Source organism: Erythrolamprus reginae, chromosome 7 (genome assembly GCF_031021105.1).
Source record: "Erythrolamprus reginae isolate rEryReg1 chromosome 7, rEryReg1.hap1, whole genome shotgun sequence".
Taxonomy (NCBI): domain Eukaryota; kingdom Metazoa; phylum Chordata; class Lepidosauria; order Squamata; family Dipsadidae; genus Erythrolamprus; species Erythrolamprus reginae.
In genome coordinates this window covers 37921742-37941313 of record NC_091956.1, presented here as the reverse complement: position 1 = coordinate 37941313, position 19572 = coordinate 37921742, and the positions used below count along the sequence as shown (strand labels likewise).

The window sequence follows — 19572 nt, the reverse complement described above, 5'->3', positions numbered from 1 at the left end:
TTTATTCCCTAGAAGAGGCTGAAAATTGGATGTGTCTTATACACCGAATGCAGCCACACCCAGCCTCCCCCACTCTTTGGTCTCTGCCCTCCAACAATTTACCTTCTTGCAGAAAACAGCAGCAGAGCCTGATTAGCACAAGCTACTGATTATCTCTCTCCTGATTCTCAGCTGATTGATTGAAGTTGGTGGCAAGTCACCTCTAAAATAAAAGTGAAACTAAAGCTGCACTGAGGCTAATTGCTGGAGGAAGAGATAAAGGCTGAAACTGGCTGTTTGTTTTTCTTACAAGGAGGTAAGTCAATAACTATAAATGTCTATAGAATGTTCAAATTATTAGACTTATTTTTAAAGACTGCTTTATTATTGTTCTAGACAGCTTAACAAAATGAAGAAGCTTTTTAAAATAAATGCTTGATCTGAAAATGCCCAGTGCTATTGTATCTTCTTTTAAATAGCAGAGAATACTTCCAGAAAGCCACATCAATTTTAAAGATCTGTAAAAGTATAATCTGAAATGTCCTGTTTTAGTATTAAGTATTAGTATTAAGATAAGGCAGCTGAGTTAAATCCTGACTTAGTCAATTTTGGAGTAGAGCTGTTTAAATAATTTGGAGGAGTTAATGTGATTACATTTAAGAATACTTTTTGGGATTAATATACTGCTATAATGTACATTTCTCCAATTCTTTGTTATTTCTATGGGTCAGGCACACACGCACAGAAATACACAGCAAGCAGCGTATATCTTCTGTGCTGTTTGCTGTTTGGCAAATTGCTGGGGAGGTACAAGCCCCTTTTCCTTGTTTTCCTCCCCGAAAAGTAAGGTGCATCTTATACTCTGGTGCGACTTGTACTCCGAAAAATACGGTAATTGAGATCAATAATCTTTTCCAACTCACATATTCTCTGATTCCAGTTGTAACAGGTAATCTAAGGCAGTGTTTCCCAACCTTGGCAACTTGAAGATATTTGGACTTCAACTCCCAGAATTCCCCAGCCAGCATCCGCTGACTGGGGAATTCTGAGAGTTGAAGTCCAAATATCTTCAAGTTGCCAAGGTTGGGAAACACTGATCTAAGGGATTTTAAATCTATTTATTTACAATACAAGTCAGTATGTCGAGTGATCATAGAGAAGTGAAAGTTGCCTTCTCATTGATCTCTATTAACAATGCAACATTTCTCTCAAAGGGCTTGAGATAATTTCCTGAACAATTTGCAAACTTTTTTTAGGTCATGGAAATTGCTAATGAAAAAATACATTCCCAAAACACCTGACTCTGAGGAGAAACTAGTGAATAAAACATTTTAAAAATCCTCTTCTAAAAATTATTCATACTCCTGTTTGCATTCTGTTGTTGTGGATATAATTGTAGTTTAAATAAATGATTCTTGTTTGTAGTCCACAAAGAATAGCTAAATACATTTTCACATGTAGTTTTTTTACATGGGAATCTATGTACAGTATCTATTATTCTATATGACATTGTTACAATTGTATTCTTTTTTACATTAGAGACATTTTTAGAAAGCTCTTTCATTTGATAAAATTCAGCCTAAGTAAAAGGAAAGTCGTTCAAAAGAGAGTCAATGTCTTCTGTCAAAGATGTGTCTGCAGAGCAGACCAAGAGCTTCATAATCCAAAATTGTAAGGAATGTAAACACCCTGTTGCTGTTTAATGAACAAAGATCTAACTCTGTATTTGATGGTATACTTTTAAAATTGAAATATTATTTCCTTTGTATCTTATATAGTAATAATAAAAGAAACCATGTGCATACTTAAAATGATTTTAAGTGAGCATTCAAAATGAATAATTAGAATAGCAGACATTAGCTGTATTCTAAGTTTATAACAGAAAGTTCCAGTAAATTGGAATTTTAAACAACTTGGAATTGCAAGCTTCCTGTCAATGGCTCACCTTGACCTTTCTATTTCCTGGGCCTCTTTCTGCCTTGGAGTGAACAATTATGGAGTATCAGAATTTGACCTTTTCAGTTCTTAGTTGCTGCTTTGCTTTCTTGGGGTTTGTACAATCTGGTTAATAAGAATATGGGAGCCATCTCTTTTGCTGCACTTAAACATGATGCTCTGTTGTCTTTTCAGACAAATGATGATGAAAGGAGAGAATTGTAATTATTATCTCAGGATACTTTAATTAATAGAGAATATAACATTTTTCCTTTCCATCAAGGTAGAACTTTTCCAACAAATTACATATATACAAATATGCTTGATATGGAACCTAAAATTTTTATTGCTAAGCAAGACATTGAAGGGAGTTGTTTGTTATTTTACAACTTTTTTGCCATAGTTGTTTAAGCAAATCACTGGATGTTAAGTGAATATTTCAGTTGTTAAGTGAATCTTTCAGCTTCCCCCATTGACTTTACTTGTCAGAAGCTCTAACTGGGAACGTTACAAATGGTGATCACATGACCCTGGGATAATGCAATGTCATAAATACATTTCAGTTCACAAGCTACTAAATTTTGATAATCTGACCTTAGGGATGCTACAGCAGTCATTGTGTGAAAACTGGTCATAAGTCATTTTTTTCAGTTCTATTCTAAGTTTGAATGGTCACTAAACAAATGGTAAGTTGAGGACCAGCAGAAATTTTATAAATAAAATAAAATACATTTATTAAGAATCATAAGATACAACACTTAGTGATAGTCATATCACTAATAAGCAATCAATAAGCAATCAAATCATGGTAGGAAAACAAAACAATATAAATTGTAAAGGTATAAGCAACATGGTTATAGTCATAAGTGGGAAGAGATAGGTACTAGGAAGGATGAAAAGAATACTGTAATAGTAATATGGTCTTAGTAAATAATTTGACAGCATTGTGGGAATTAGTTTAGCAGAATGATGACATTTGGGAAAAACTCTTTGTGTCTTGTTGTTCTAGTGTGCAATGCCCTAAAGAATTGTTTTGAGGTAGAAATTGAAACAATTTGTCCAGGGTGTGAGGGGTCTGTAGATATTTTTACACATCCCTCTTTTTGATTCGTGCAGTATACAGGTCCTCAAAGGAAGGCAGGTTGGTAGCAATTGTTTTTTCTGCAATTCTGTTTGGTCTCAGAGCCATACCAGACAGCTATAGAGGTGCAGATGACAAATTAAATAATTCCTCTGTAGAACTGAATCAGCAGCTCTTTAATCAGTTTGAGCTTTCTGAGTTGGCGCAGAAAGAACATTCTTTGTTGTGCTTTTTTGATGAAAGTTTTGATGTTAGGTGTCTTGAGATTTTATAGAACCTAGAAACTCGAAAGTCTCTACTGTTGATATACTATGTTGTCTAGTATTGTAAGAGGTGGTAGTATAGGAGGATTTCTCCTAAAACCTACCATGATTTCTATGGTTTTGAGTGTATTTAGCTCAAGATTGCTCTGAGCTAAAGTAGCATCACAAGGCTACTTGTTTAACCTCCAGTCTGTATGCAGTTTCATTGTTGTCTTCAATGAGACCAATCACTGTTGTATTATCTGAAAACTTCAGTACTTTAATAGAGGGCTCTTTTGAGATGCAGACATTAGCGTATAGAGAGAAGAGAAGTGGAGAGAGCAAACAAACCTAGAGGATTCCTGTGCTACCTGATGTGATTTTGCCTAAGCTCACCTGCTGCTTCCTGTCGGTTAGGAAGATTATGATCCATTTACAAGTGTGGTCAGGTACAACTAGCTGGTTTAGTTTAGTTAGAAGAATGTCCGGAATGATGGTATTGAATGCTGGGCTGAAGTCTGCAAAGAGGACCCTTGCATAGGTCTTTGAAGATTCAAAATGTTGTAGGATGTAGTGCAGAGCATCATCTGTCGATCTATTTGCTCAGTAGGCAAATTGCAAGGGGCCTAATAGTGGATTGGTGATAACTTTCAGGTGGGTCAACACTAGCCTTTCAAAGGTCGTCATAACTACAGATGTTAGAGCAACCAGTCTATAGTCATTCAGTTCCTTGATGGAGGGTTTCTTCAGCACTGGGATGAGAGCATTTGATACAGGAAGGAACATAGCACATCTTTAGTGATTTATTAAAGATGCTGGTGAAGATGGGAGCCAGTTGGTTAGCACAAGCTTTTAAGCCTGGTGCTTTTCCTGGCTTTTATCTGTGAAATAGACTTTGCACCTCATTCTCTGTAATCGCCTGAGGTGATGGGCCCAATGGGATGGGGTAGGTTGAAAGAGGCTTAGCTGTTGTTAGTTTGTCAGAGATGGGGATTGTGAAGATGGGTGGCAGTTTTCTACTGCAACTATTTTCATACTAATATGTCACAGCAACATTGGATTCTGATTAATACTTCTATATTTCTGTTTTTGTTTTTTAGCCTTTGGAAATACACATGCTATGGTCATAACAGAAGCAATAGAAGGTCAAATTCTTAAAGAAAAATTGTCAGAGGTATGCACTTGGGCTTGGGTTTGGAGGTGTTTGCTTGTATTAATGATTGTGGGATTTTGTCTTCATTGGGAAAAGTGAAAGTCAATTTTGGATAGATAGCTCAGTATTGTTTTTTTTAAAAATTCCTGTAAAGATCACTCTGTCATATCTGATGAAATCTCCTGATTCAAAGGCAACATGTTGAAACACATGAACTGTTATTTCACCTTCTATGACTTCTCCCTGGTGTACTTGGAAGGCTGTTGTCAGCTAGCCCAGCGTTTCCCAACCGGTGTGCCGCGGCACACTAGTGTGCCGCGAGACATGGCCAGGTGTGCCGCGAGAAGCTCCAGCTGGGCGGGGCGCTGCCGGCGCCCCTGCCTGAGTGTCGTCCTGTGGATGGTCTTGGGCTTCACAGTCGCTTCCTGGTTCCCTCTCCTCCCACCGCCTGTGTCTCCCGCCGTCGCCTCCCACCAAGCCGGCGCCCGTTGACGTGGGTTCCTCGAGTGGGAGCTGCCGCTTCCCTCCGTCCAGCTCAGCCACGCTGCCGTAGAAAGCACAGAGGTTATTGCCACCGCTTCTGCCTCCACTCAGGGAGCCACCGTGGTCACCGCGCCTTTTCCTCTCGCTCAGCTCAACCACGGTGGCTCCCTGAGTGGAGGCAGAGGTGGCGGCAATAACCTCTGCACTTTCTACGGCAGCGTGGCTGGGCTGCCTGGAAGGAAGCGGCAGCTCCAAGGAATGAGGCGCTGGCGGTAGACACAGGTGGAGGGAGGAGAGGGAACCAGGAAGCAACCGTAAAGCCCAAGACCAGCCACAGGATGACCTTCAGCCAGGGGCACCGGGACTGCACGCAGCCATGGTGGGAGCAGCATGAGAAAGAGAGGATTCCATCCCACAAGGAGATGCCCACCGAGCTGCAGGTCCCGCTGCTGTCGCCTTCTTTCCCTCCACCTCTTTCTCCTCATGCAGCCTGAGCCCGCCTTTGCGAGTCCGCCCTGGCTTTCGCTTCGCACCATGATTTCCCCGCAATTTCATCCAGGCCACCTCTTGCCTCCTTTTGAACTGCGGGGAAATCTGCGGGCGAAGCAAAAGCCAGGGCGAGAGAGAAGCGCAGGGGTGGGGAAGGAGGAGAGCCCCTCAGCGCTTCCCCTCCGCCAAGCTGCCTGCTTGTCCTCGCGCCTCGTTGCTACCTCCTGCCTTTTTCCAGGGGCCTTTGGAAGGCACCCAGGGAAGGGGGGGATTGGGGGTGGCTGCAGCGGCTTCTCGTCCTCCTCATCCGGCTGCTAATGCCCGCCCGGCCCCTCTTGCAGTCCCTTCACCGAGCGCTTTTGTCCCAGGCTGTCAGCGAAAGGGCTACAGGACAGGCGGGCCAGGCGTTCTTCTCACAGCTGAGGCAGGATTTGGAATGTCGGGGGTGTGTGCGTGCGGGCTCCGCATCCCCCTGCCACCCGGAACATTTAAAATAAGAAAAACCTTCGCCGGCCTCCGCAGAGAAGAAAGGAAGAGAGAGAAAGAGAGAGAGAGCAAGAGAGACATAGCAAGAGAGGCAGAGAGAGAGAGAGAGCAAGAGAGACATAGCAAGAGAGGCAGAGAGAGAGAGACAGAGAAAGAGAAAGAGAGAGAAAGAAAGAGAGCTAGCAAGAGAGAGAGAAAGAGAGACAGAGAAAGAGAGAGAGAGAGAAAGAGATAGCAAGAGAGAGAGAAAGAGAGAGAATGAAAGAGATAGCAAGAGAGGCAGAGAGAGCAAGGGAGAGAGAAAGACATATAGGGAGGGAAGGAGGGAGAGAGAAAGAGAGCAAAAAAGAGAGGAAGAAAGAAAGAGGGATGGAGAGAGAGAAAGAAGGGAAAGAAGGAAGAGAGAGAAAGAGTGAGGGAGAAATAGAGCGAAATGGAGGAAGATTTTTTTTTGTCAAAACTTTTCTTTAGGCGCCCCCCCCCGCCCGCCCCCCCGCCCCCCGGTTCAGTGTTCCCCAGGATTTTGAAAATATGAATAATGTGCCGCTGCTCAAAAAAGGTTGGGAAACACTGAGCTAGCCAATCCAGAAAGGCAGACCTTGTCCTCATTTCTCCTCTCTTTTTGTTGCAGCCAGAAGGACCTGATCAGAACAAAGAGAGTTTCATGCCAGAAACATTGAGGAGTCCTATTATTGAAGATGGTAAATGGGGGACTTCAAACCATGGCCTTGCTTGATTGAGATAATGGTGCAAATATGTTTTCGTCCTTTTGATTATGTTTTTGGAAATCATTTCAAGAAAACAATGTTATCTTACAGGTGGTGATACACAATGCCAGATTTTGGAAGAGGAGGCCAAACAAGAGATTAATGGGGTACTGTGTGATTCATTAAAATACATTGCAAGTGATACATATAATGGGCACATAATGATCACTAATAATAGTTTTCCTTGTTATATCCAATATCATTTCTGAATTTTTGTATATCCCTGCCTGGAATGGCAATTATTATTTATAAATAAAAACAGAGAAGAGTCAACTTATTCCATTTCAACTGTACTCATGCTCACTTGCAAGGTCTAATATATCCTTGTTACAATTACTGGTTTACAAAGCCATCTTGCTCTTTACTTTGCCCCAGATGACAGTATGCAGAAAGTCTGAAATTGAGAGGGGACAAAGCAAGAACACTTCATTTATTGTAACCAAAAACAGCCAAAATTGCTTAAGTTTGAAAAGGAGGTAATTTAGTAGCCTATGTCAAATGACATTGAAACAGGAAGATACCAGTCATATATCTTGTCCTGAGGATCGTTCTGAGTAAATAGAATGAGTTAAAGCAAGGTGATGCAGGGAGCAAATTGCCAGTGTTTTAGAAGTATTAAATTGGGATTGTTCTCTTTTATCAGCAGTTATTTATTTATAATTCTTTAGGAAAAAACTGCCAACAACTCAGAAGAAATGCCTGAATGTCTTGCTGTGGCTGGGAAACATTCCTCAGAATCTGTAAAAGAAAAAGGTGTGATGCTTATGAGTTTTCCATAAAAAACAGTAGTCCACAAATAACTATTATTTGCACGACCCATTAAATGAATGAGAATTTATTTACATTCATTTCAATTTTTGAGCTGACAATGGTGATACAATGCTTAATTATTCTGAAGAGGTGTGGTGGTGAGGTGGTTAGAATGCAGTATTGCAGAGTAATTTTGCTCACATTGCCAGGAATTGATTGCTTCGATCCTGATCATGACCAGCTCAAGGTTGACTTAGCCTTTAATCCTTTTAAGGTTGGTAAAATGAGGACCCAGATTGATGGGGACAATATGCTGATTCTATAAGTCGCTTACAGAGTGCTGTAAAACCTTGTGAAATGGTATATATGTAAATCTAAGTGCTATTACTATTCTAGAAAACTTGAAACTTCAGTTTGAAAAGTCTCTCTGATAAATTATTCAAAAGGTGTACAGTGATCCTTTTCTTCTAGCAGTTGGCTGTACAATCCTAGAAGTAGAATTGCCATGTTTATATTTTAATAGTTTTCTTGAATATTGTTGTTCCTTAAACTCCTTACTTAGTTACCTGGACATGGAATCTAAAGACACTGCTTTAAAAAAAATATTCAGAACTGACATGGAAAGGAGAATTCATTAACATTTAGTTTGTTACTCAGGTGTCTGCAGAAGGGCAAGGGATAAAATGGGTGTGATGATTTGCATCAGATGATGGGAAACAAGTATACAGTCTTAGCATTTTGTGATGATATTGCTATGTACAGTGGTACCTTAAGATACGAACCCCTCGTCTTACGAACAACTCGTGATACGAACCCGGGGTTCAGAAAAATTTTGCCTCTTCTTACGAACTTTTTTCGAGTTACGAACCTGCGTTCGGAGACTGCTGGGAAGCCCCGCGGCTGTTTTAAAAGGTAACAGCTGGGCGGCGGGGCTTCCCAGAAGCCTCCCGAACACCGAGGCAAAATTTTGCTGAACCCCAGGTTCGGTTCGGGAGGTTGCTGGGAAGCCCCCCAGGCAGACTGCGACCTTTTAAAACACCCCGCGCCGCTTCGCAGCTGTCTCCCGGAGCCGAACAGCAAAGCCTGAAGCTGAACAGCAAAGCCGAACTTCCGCATTCGGCTCCAGGAGACACATGGGAAGCGGCGCGGGTGTTTTAAAAGGTCGCAGCTGGCCTGGGGGGCTTGCCAGCAACCCCCGCACCCCGAACCCGGGTGTGGGGGGGTGCTGGCAAGCCCCCCAGGCTGGCTGCGACCTTTTAAAACACCCACGCTCTTCCCTCACCCCCGCCCCCGCAAGGCATCGCAGCGACAAGCGGGTTTTTCCGACGCGGGTCTTATGCGCCCGAGCCGGGTTTCCCCCCACATCCGGGCCCACACACCTGTTCCAGCGGGCTATTTTCCGCCGGTAGTAACGCAGCGCCTCCTGCCCCGTTGAGCAGCTTCTCGGCCGGTCTCTCGGGGGTGCTGTAGAGCGGGTGCGCGAATAGCCTCCTCAGCTTGGAGTGGGGGGGCCTGGCTGCTCAGGTTGGCGGGCGGCCGAGTCCGGAGCTTTGGACCGGCGGCGACGGCGGCTTCTTCGGCGGGGCAGGAGCAGCGGGGCTCAGCCGTCTCCGTGGCCGGACCGAGGCGCCGCCTCATTTGGGGCCAGAGGTGGAAGTAGAAATCGGCGCTGAGCAGCGCCCCGAGAAGCAGCAGAATGAGCAGCCGGTCGCGCCGGGTCCCCAGCATGGTCAGCGCCGGCGGCTGGGCGAGAAGCAGGCCGGGCGCGAAGGCAGCGGCGCACGGGCGATGCCGGGCCGTGGGTGGGAAAGGAAGGCGAGCCACGCGCCTGTTTGGCCGCGAGAGCCCGGGCGAGTCCCGGCAGGGCCTCTGCCCCGCTGCCGCCGCAGGAGCAGGTGGGGGAAGCCGAGGCAAGGGAAGCAGCAGGCAGCGCCCCGCTTGTGGCCGAGAGGCGACCGGCTGCATCTTTGCCCGGTGGCCTCTCCCGAGTAGGCAGACCGGGCCGCCTCTGGAAGGATGGCCGCGTTGGGCGTTTGTTTGCATCACGTGATTGACCGGGTGAAATAAAAGATCTAAAAATCCCTTGTCTCCCCAACCCGGATTTTTAGATCTTTTATTTCACCCGGTCAATCACGAGATGCAAACGAACGCCCAACGTGTCCGAAAGCCAGAGACTTTGGCTAGAGGTCTCTCCGACGAGCTCCGGTTCTCGTCGGAGAGACCGCTTGCTAAAGTCTCTGGCTTTCGGACACGTTGGGCGTTTGTTTGCATCTCGTGATTGACCGGGTGAAATAAAAGATCTAAAAATCCCTTGTCTCCCCAACCTGTATTCAATCCGGGTTGGGGAGACAAGGGATTTTTAGATCTTTTATTTCACCCGGTCAATCACGAGATGCAAACGAACGCCCAACGTGTCCGAAAGCCAGAGACTTTGGCTAGAGGTCTCTCCGACGAGCTCCGGTTCTCGTCGGAGAGACCGCTTGCTAAAGTCTCTGGCTTTCGGACACGTTGGGCGTTTGTTTGCATCTCGTGATTGACCGGGTGAAATAAAAGATCTAAAAATCCCTTGTCTCCCCAACCTGTATTCAATCCGGGTTGGGGAGACAAGGGATTTTTAGATCTTTTATTTCACCCGGTCAATCACGAGATGCAAACGAACGCCCAACGTGTCCGAAAGCCAGAGACTTTGGCTAGAGGTCTCTCCGACGAGCTCCGGTTCTCGTCGGAGAGACCTCTAGCCAAAGTCTCTGGCTTTCGGACACGTTGGGCGTTCGTTTGCATCTCGTGATTGACCGGGTGAAATAAAAGATCTAAAAATCCCTTGTCTCCCCAACCCGGATTGAATACAGGTTGGGGAGACAAGGGATTTTTAGATCTTTTATTTCACCCGGTCAATCACGAGATGCAAACAAACGCCCAACGTGTCCGAAAGCCAGAGACTTTGGCAAGCGGTCTCTCCGACGAGAACCGGAGCTCGTCGGAGAGACCTCTAGCCAAAGTCTCTGGCTTTCGGACACGTTGGGCGTTCGTTTGCATCTCGTGATTGACCGGGTGAAATAAAAGATCTAAAAATCCCTTGTCTCCCCAACCCGGATTGAAAACAGGTTGGGGAGACAAGGGATTTTTAGATCTTTTATTTCACCCGGTCAATCACGAGATGCAAACAAACGCCCAACGTGTCCGAAAGCCAGAGACTTTAGCAAGCGGTCTCTCCGACGAGAACCGGAGCTCGTCGGAGAGACCTCTAGCCAAAGTCTCTGGCTTTCGGACACGTTGGGCGTTCGTTTGCATCTCGTGATTGACCGGGTGAAATAAAAGATCTAAAAATCCCTTGTCTCCCCAACCCGGATTGAATACAGGTTGGGGAGACAAGGGATTTTTAGATCTTTTATTTCACCCGGTCAATCACGAGATGCAAACAAACGCCCAACGTGTCCGAAAGCCAGAGACTTTGGCAAGCGGTCTCTCCGACGAGAACCGGAGCTCGTCGGAGAGACCTCTAGCCAAAGTCTCTGGCTTTCGGACACGTTGGGCGTTCGTTTGCATCTCGTGATTGACCGGGTGAAATAAAAGATCTAAAAATCCGGGTTGGGGAGACAAGGGGTTTTTAGATCTTTTATTTCACCCGGTCAATCACGTGATGCAAACAAACGCCCAACGCGTCCATCCTTCCAGAGGCGGCACGGTCTGCCTACTCGGGAGAGGCCACCGGGCAAAGATGCAGCCGGTCGCCTCTCGGCCACAAGCGGGGCGCTGCCTGCTGCTTCCCTTGCCTCGGCTTCCCCCACCTGCTCCTGCGGCGGCAGCGGGGCAGAGGCCCTGCCGGGACTCGCCCGGGCTCTCGCGGCCAAACAGGCGCGTGGCTCGCCTTCCTTTCCCACCCACGGCCCGGCATCGCCCGTGAGCCGCTGCCTTCGCGCCCGGCCTGCTTCTCGCCCAGCCGCCGGCGCTGACCATGCTGGGGACCCGGCGCGACCGGCTGCTCATTCTGCTGCTTCTCGGGGCGCTGCTCAGCGCCGATTTCTACTTCCACCTCTGGCCCCAAATGAGGCGGCGCCTCGGTCCGGCCACGGAGACGGCTGAGCCCCGCTGCTCCTGCCCCGCCGAAGAAGCCGCCGTCGCCGCCGGTCCAAAGCTCCGGACTCGGCCGCCCGCCAACCTGAGCAGCCAGGCCCCCCCACTCCAAGCTGAGGAGGCTATTCGCGCACCCGCTCTACAGCACCCCCGAGAGACCGGCCGAGAAGCTGCTCAACGGGCAGGAGGCGCTGCGTTACTACCGGCGGAAAATAGCCCGCTGGAAGAGGTGCGTGGGCCCGGACGTGGGGGGAAACGCGGCTCGGGCGCATAAGACCCGCGTTGGAAAAACCTGCTTGTCGCTGCGATGCCTTGCGGGGGCGGGGGTGAGGGAAGAGCGTGGGTGTTTTAAAAGGTCGCAGCCGGCCTGGGGGGCTTGCCAGCACCCCCCCGCACCCCGAACCCGGGTGCGGGGGGTGCTGGCAAGCCCCCCAGGCCGGCTGCGACCTTTTAAAACAGCCGGAAAGCCGTTTTTTGGGGGGGGGGGGGTTTTGGTTGCACGGATTAATTGACTTTACATTGTTTCCTATGGGAAACAATGTTTCGTCTTACGAACCTTTCGTCTTACGAACCTCCTCCTTGCACCAATTAAGTTCGTATCATGAGGTATTACTGTACTGTATATGGTATTATTTTTACCTACTTCCTACTTAGAATGTTATTTATCTCCTAGGGTGAATGAGCTGTTTCCTACTCCTTTTTAAATAGATAAATTAGTTGCAAGCAATGTTCCCTCTAATTTTTTTCGGTGTGGGAGGAAAAGTATAATGTCTGAGCGGCATATTTTCATGCCTGGGCGTGAATCAGTTAGAAACAAATGACCTCAGGACACATAGCAATGGTCATAAATATGAAATGGCAGCAAAGTTTTGATCTTGCGATTATCGGGCTGCTGCGAAGGTCCTAAGTGTGAAAAGGGCGCATAAGTAACTTTTTTCAGGGCTGTTGCGACTTTGAATGGTCAGTAAATGAACCTTTGTAAGTCGAGGACAATCTGCCTTCCCCCCTAGATGTTTTCTGTGGAGCTCAAAATGGACTCTGTTCTGACCCCAATGGAAGCTAACGTTTCTATCTCCTGAGTAAGATGGTTATTAAGTGAGTTCTGCCTCACTTTACCACCTTTCTTGCCACAGTCGTTAAGTGAATCCCTGCAGTTGCTTGTCAAGATCCCAAAGGATGTTCACAACTCTGGGACATTGCCACCATCATAACTATGTTGTCAAGTGTCCAAAGTTTGATCCAATAACCCCTTTATTTTTCTAACAAAGTCCTTCCTTCCTAGAATGAAGAAAAGAAAGAATAAAATGGAAAAGGGGATTAAAAGCGGATACAAATTTTTTTTAAAAAAAGGGTTCAGTTCAAAGTTCTGCTTAGATTAATTTTGAGAACGGTTGATTAAACTTGGAGTATTGTTTTGTTTGCTCTTTTTTAACTTTAATTATTTTTTCTATTTAGATATATGAATTTAGGAATTGCTGATCTGTTTTAATAAAGTTAGAAGTATTGATTATAATAACATAGAAACATAGAAGTCTGACGGCAGAAAAAGACCTCATGGTCCATCTAGTCTGCCCTTATACTATTTTCTGTATTTTATCTTAGGATGGATATATGTTTATCCCAGGCATGTTTAAATTCAGTTACTGTGGATTTATCTACCACATCTGCTGGAAGTTTGTTCCAAGGATCTACTACTCTTTCAGTAAAATAATATTTTCTCATGTTGCTTTTGATCTTTCCCCCAACTAACTTCAGATTGTGTCCCCTTGTTCTTGTGTTCACTTTCCTATTAAAAACACTTCCCTCCTGGACCTTATTTAACCCTTTAATATATTTAAATGTTTCGATCACGTCCCCCCTTTTCCTTCTGTCCTCCAGAGTATACAGATTGAGTTCATTGAGTCTTTCCTGATACGTTTTATGCTTAAGACCTTCCACCATTCTTGTAGCCCGTCTTTGGACCCGTTCAATTTTGTCAATATCTTTTTGTAGGTGAGGTCTCCAGAACTGAACACAGTATTCCAAATGTGGTCTCACCAGCATTCTATATAGTGGGATCATAATCTCCCTCTTCCTGCTTGTTATACCTCTAGCTATGCAGCCAAGCATCCTACTTGCTTTCCCTACCGCCTGACTGCACTGTTCACCCATTTTGAGACTGTCAGAAATCACTACCCCTAAATCCTTTTCTTTTTCAGTATTTGCCAACACTGAACTGCCAATACAATACTCAGATTGAGGATTCCTTTTCCCCAAGTGCATTATTTTACATTTGGAAACATTAAACTGCAGTTTCCATTGCTTAGACCATTTATCTAGTAAAGCTAAATCATTTACCATATTACAGACGCCTCCAGGAATATCAACCCTATTGCACACTTTAGAGTCATCGGCAAATAGGCAAACCTTCCCTACCAAACCTTCCCCTATGTCACTCACAAATATATTAAAAAGAATAGGACCCAGAACAGATCCTTGTAGCACACCGCTTGTAACCTGACTCTGCTCAGAATACTCGCCATTAACAATAACTCTCTGATGTCTACGCTTCAGCCAGCTGCAAATCCATTGAACTATCCAGGGATTAAGTCCAATCTTCACTAATTTATCTATCAGCTCTTTATGTGGAACCGTATCAAAGGCTTTGCTGAAGTCCAGGTAGGCAATATCCACGGCACCACCTTCATCCAACACCTTTGTGACATAGTCAAAGAAATCAATGAGATTAGTCTGACATGATTTGCCTTCAGTAAAGCCATGCTGATTTGGGTCTAATAAGTTATTGTTTTTTATATGCTGATTTATCCTCTTTTTGAGTAGAGTCTCCATCATTTCAACTACAACTGATGTCAAGCTAACTGGCCTGTAGTTACCAGCTTCTTCTCTACTGCCCTTCTTGTGAATAGGCACAACACTGGCCATTCTCCAATCCTCAGGAACCTCTCCTGTTAACAAGGATTGGTTAAACAAATCAGTCAGGGGGGTAGCAATGACAGATCTGAGTTCTTTAAGAACTCTGGGGTGGATGCCATCTGGACCCATTGCCTTATTTATCTTTAATCGTTCAAGTTCTTCTAAGACATCGGCTTCTAAGATCACTGGAGCTGAATCCGTACAGCTGGAAGCAATGCTATATCCCTCTATAGTATTATTTTGTAAGGTGTCTTTTGAGAAAACTGAACAGAAGTAGCTATTGAAATGGTCAGCGATCTCCTTATTCCCATTAATGCATGTATTATTCCCGGTACTAAGCTTCGTGATGCCGCAGTTTTTCTTGTTCTTATCATTAATATATCTGAAGAAGGTTTTATCCCCCTTCTTTACAGATTTGGCAATTTCTTCCTCTTTTGAGGCTTTAGCAGCATATATTATCTGTTTCGCCTCCTTCTGTCTCATTTTATATACCTCCCTATCAGCTATACTTCCAGACTCTTTATACCTCCTATAGGCAGCCTTTTTTTCATTGACTATAGCCCTTACATCATTGCTAAACCATAGCGGTTTCTTCTTCCTTTTACCTTTAGTTATTTGTCTTACATACAGTCCAGTGGCTTTTAAGATGGCCTTTTTTAATACAGTCCACTGGATGCTCGCTCCTGCCATTTTATCCCTCCCCTTTAATTCATTATCTAAATATTCTCCCATTGCATTAAAATTTGTTTTTCTGAAATCCAATACTTTGGTTGCATTATAGGATTGCTCACAATGAGTTTTTACATCAAACCACAAACATAGATGGTCACTGCAACCTAAATTTTCTCCCACCTTGACATCTGAAACCCAATTCCCATTCGTAAAAACTAAATCTAGAATATTCTCCCCTCTAGTTGGTGTCTTAACCAGCTGTGCCAGAGCTGCTCCTGTAAAGGCCTCTACTATATTCTTACTTTTGCATGTAAGGGCACTGGGGATATTCCAGTCAACATCAGGCATGTTGAAATCACCCATAACCACAATATCTCCCTTTACTGCCATTTGGGTAATTTCATCCACCATCTTGTTGTCATATTCCTCGGATTGCCCTGGAGGCCTATAGATCACCCCAATTCTAATGACAGAACCTTCTTTATTTTGCATGCAAATCCAGAGAGTCTCTAGATCTTGACACGTGTTTTAAATTAGAGTTGTTTTTAGACTTTCTTTAATATAAATGGCTACTCCACCTCCCCTTCTCTCTATTCTATCCTTCCTATACAGTGTATATCCTGGTATGGATATTTCCCATTCATTAGAATCCTTAAACCATGTCTCAGTTATGGCAACCAGGTCCAAATTATCTCTAGTTATTATGGCCATTAATTCACAGAGCTTGTTGCTCAAGCTTCGAGCATTTGTGCACATTACCCGAAGAACATTATTTTCGTTATTAGTTTGCCCCTTATCATCAACAACTACATCTATATTATTTGCAGCTCCCTTTTCATAAGCTTCCAAAAACTTATGAAAAAATAAGATATGTAGTAGGTGATACTGATTTGGATTAATGCATAAATGGAATTGAATTTAGAATTTTGGGGAGATTAATTTTTTAATTGATTGAAAATAGAGAATATTTAGAATCCCCCCCCCTTTTTTTATCTTTTCTCAAATTGACTGAAATTTAAGATTAATAATTAAGTAAGAAATGTAAATAAGTATTAATTGGCTAAATATTAGATGGGCTGAAATAATTTTTAGATTTGGGATTAGGTAAAAGTACTATTTAGAGGGTGGAGAGAAGTCTGAAATTCGAATGTGTTTGTTTTGTTTTTAATTTTATTTTGTTAACATCTGATTGGCTATACAAGGTTTTGTTAAAGAAAGAAGGAAGCACTTTGGCATAATGGTTAATAAGTTAAAAATATAATTGGTGTACTTTTTGAAGGAACATTAAGGAGGGAATTTAATTAAAAGAAAATGTATGTAACTGGATGACAAAATTAGAAAAAAAACTTTTGCAACTTTTTTGATGATTGATATTAGTTACTAACAAAATACTGCATTTTATTCATGGAAAGTTAGATGGTACACTGTATTGTTTGAATATATTTACCCTCCCCCAAAAAAGTCTTTCCTTCCTCTTTCCCTCCATTTATTTCATTCTTCCTCCTTCCTTCCTTCCTTGTTCTCTCCATTTCTCCTTCCTTCTTTTCTTCTTCCTCCATTTCTCCTTCCTTCCCTCCTTCCTTCCTCTCCACTTCTTTCCTTTCGTCCTTCTTTTCCCCTTTTCTTTCTTTCTCTCCACTTCTCTCTCTCTCTCTTTTCCCTCTCTTTTTCTTTACCTCCAGGTCTCCCTCATTTCTGTGTACTTCTCCCTCCTCCCCTCTCATTTGTTACTCCTCCCTTTTTGCTCTCATTTACAGTGGGGGGGAAAAGTATTTAGTCAGACACCAATTGTGCAAGTTCTCCCACTTAAAAAGATGAGAGAAGCCTTTAATTGACATCATAGGTAGACCTCAACCATGAGAAAACAACATGAGAAAACACATCCAGAAAATCACATTGTCTGATTTTTAACAAATTTATTTCCAAATTATATACACCAATCAGCCAATAAGAAGGCCACACATAAACATGACTCAACAGCCCAAAGCAAGTATTCCAGTAGAGAGAAGATGGGCTCCATCATGAGTCCGCAAGCTAGGAAGAGTAAATCTTGTTGACCAACCTAAATTTGATCACCCATCATTATCCTTGGACACACAGATATTTGTCTTCATTTATGAGATAAATTATAAACCATTCCATGTTGATAATATTGTGTTGAACAAGACAGAGTAGATAGGTAGTTTTCTATTACAGTGGTACCTCAAGATACGAACCCCTCGTCTTACGAACAACTCGTGATACGAACCCGGGGTTCAGCAAAATTTTGCCTCTTCTTACGAACTTTTTTGGAGTTACGAACCTGCGTTCGGAGACAGCTGGGAAGCCGCGCGGCTGTTTTAAAAGGTAACAGCCGGGCGGCGGGGCTTCCCAGAAGCCTCCCGAACGCCGGTTCGTAACTCGAACAAAGTTCGTAAGAAGAGGCAAAATTTTGCTGAACCCCGGGTTCGGTTCGGGAGGTTCCTGGGAAGCCCCCCAGGCCGGCTGCGACCTTTTAAAACACCCGCGCCGCTTCGCAGCTGTCTCGCGAAGCCGAATGCGGAAGTTCGGCTTTAGCGTTCGGCTTCGGGAGACAGCTACGAAGCGGCGCGGGTGTTTTAAAAGGTCGCAGCCGGCCTGCGGGGCTTGCCAGCACCCCCCCAAACCCCGAACCCGGAAGTTCGGCAAAAGTTCAGGGTTCGGGGGGGTGCTGGCAAGCCCCCCAGGCCCGCTGCGACCTTTTAAAACACCCGCGCCGCTTCGCAGCTGTCTCCTGAAGCCGAACGCGGAAGTTCGGCTTTGCCGTTCGGCTTCAGGAGACAGCTGCGAAGCAGCGCGGGTGTTTTAAAAGGTCGCAGCCGGCCTGGGGGGCTTGCCAGCACCCCCCCGAACCCCGAACCCGGAAGTTTGGCAAAAGTTCGGGGTTCGGGGGGGTGCTGGCAAGCCCCCTAGGCCGGCTGCGACCTTTAAAAAGAGCCGCGCCGCTTCGCAGCTGTCTCCTGAAGCCGAACGCGGAAGTTCGGCTTTGCCGTTCGGCTTCAGGAGACAGCTGCGAAGCGGCGCGGCTCTTTTAAAAGGTCGCAGCCGGCCTGGGGGGGCTTGCCAGCACCCCCCCGAACCCGGGTTTGGGGTTCGGGGGGGTGCTGGCAAGCCCCCCAGGCCGGCTGCGACCTTTCAAAACACCCGCGCCGCTTCGTAGCTGTCTCCCGAAGCCGAACGCGGAAGTTCGGCTTTAGCGTTCGGCTTCAGGAGACAGCTACGAAGCGGCGCAGGTGTTTTAAAAGGTCGCAGCCGGCCTGGGGGGCTTGCCAGCACCCCCCCGAACCCGGGTTCGGGGTTCGGGGGGGTGCTGGCAAGCCCCCCAGGCCGGCTGCGACCTTTTAAAACACCCGCGCCGCTTCCCATCTGTCTCCTGAAGCCGAAGACGGAAGTTCGGCTTTGCCGTTCAGCTTCAGGAGACAGATGGGAAGCGGCGCGGGTGTTTTAAAAGGTCGCAGCCGGCCTGGGGGGCTTGCCAGCACCCCCCCGAACCCGGGTTCGGGGGGGTGCTGGGAAGCCCCCCAGGCCGGCTGTCACCTTTTAAAACAGCCGGAAAGCCGTTTTTTTGTGGGGGGGTGTTTGGTTGCACGGATTAATTGACTTTACATTGTTTCCTATGGGAAACAATGTGTCGTCTTACGAACTTTTCATCTTACGAACCTCCTCCTTGCACCAATTAAGTTCGTATCATGAGGTATTACTGTATTTGACATTTCTATCCTGTAGAAGCAATATGCTCATTTCTATTTTTTGGACAGTCAGTTCCTGATTAATTTTTAGCATAATAAATAGCCATATAAATGTGAATTTTAGGTCCATGATACAACAAAATATAAGGCGAGTAATTGTCTGAAGTTTATTAAGGTTGTCATAGAAGTAAAAATGATGGGGTGTGTAGCAAATGGAAGCCAGACTTACGCTGTTCATCAGAAGTCAGCTGATTATGCCATTGCTAAAAATAATTATATAAGCATTTCATATAAGTTGGTTTTCTTGAATTTCTTTCCTGCAGATAAAATTATTGGCAGAATGGATATTTCTAACACTTCAGCTCTGGAATCCAGTTTGAATCCTGTTGAGGGAAGCAGTCTGGTCAGTATCAGTCATTAATTTGAAAGTTGCTTTTATGTGCTTCAGATCATCATGTTTTGCCCAATTGTAATAATATGAAAGACAAAAAAATCAAACTAACAAATAATTCACCAATGCTTTTCTAGGGAATCAAGATAATAGCTACATTGCAGATGACTCATGGATCAGAGTCCTAAACTATTTAGTTCCTAATGTAATCTGAATAGAGGAAAAATGAATGTTTCTCCAATGCACTTGCAAGGAGAGTCCAACATGGGTAATATTTCAGTCTGATTGGTAGGGACTGAGTTTAATTTTAATATTAAGTGGGCACCGCCCCCTAGCCCCTCAGTCTCAAAAACCTCAGTCGCAGTAAAGGGACTCTGAGTTTCCTCGCTCAAACTTTTAGTAGTTTAGCAAGGTTTCGTAAGTAGTTTGTTCTAACTTTTAACTGTTTTT

At 44.9% G+C, this 19572-nt stretch overlaps 1 protein-coding gene across 1 annotated transcript in view; it reads left to right on the top strand.

The window, feature by feature from the left end:
- LOC139170323 (biorientation of chromosomes in cell division protein 1-like 1) overlaps positions 1 to 19200 on the top strand; it is a 115894-nt gene extending 96694 nt beyond the window's left edge. The window contains exons 11-15 of the mRNA XM_070757351.1: positions 4338 to 4411; positions 6480 to 6549; positions 6667 to 6722; positions 7284 to 7368; positions 19055 to 19200. Of these exons, the coding sequence (XP_070613452.1) occupies positions 4338 to 4411; positions 6480 to 6549; positions 6667 to 6722; positions 7284 to 7368; positions 19055 to 19152 (383 nt within the window). The 3' untranslated portion in view covers positions 19153 to 19200. The remainder of the gene's footprint in view (positions 1 to 4337; positions 4412 to 6479; positions 6550 to 6666; positions 6723 to 7283; positions 7369 to 19054) is intronic.
- Positions 19201 to 19572: the final 372 nt, after the last annotated feature.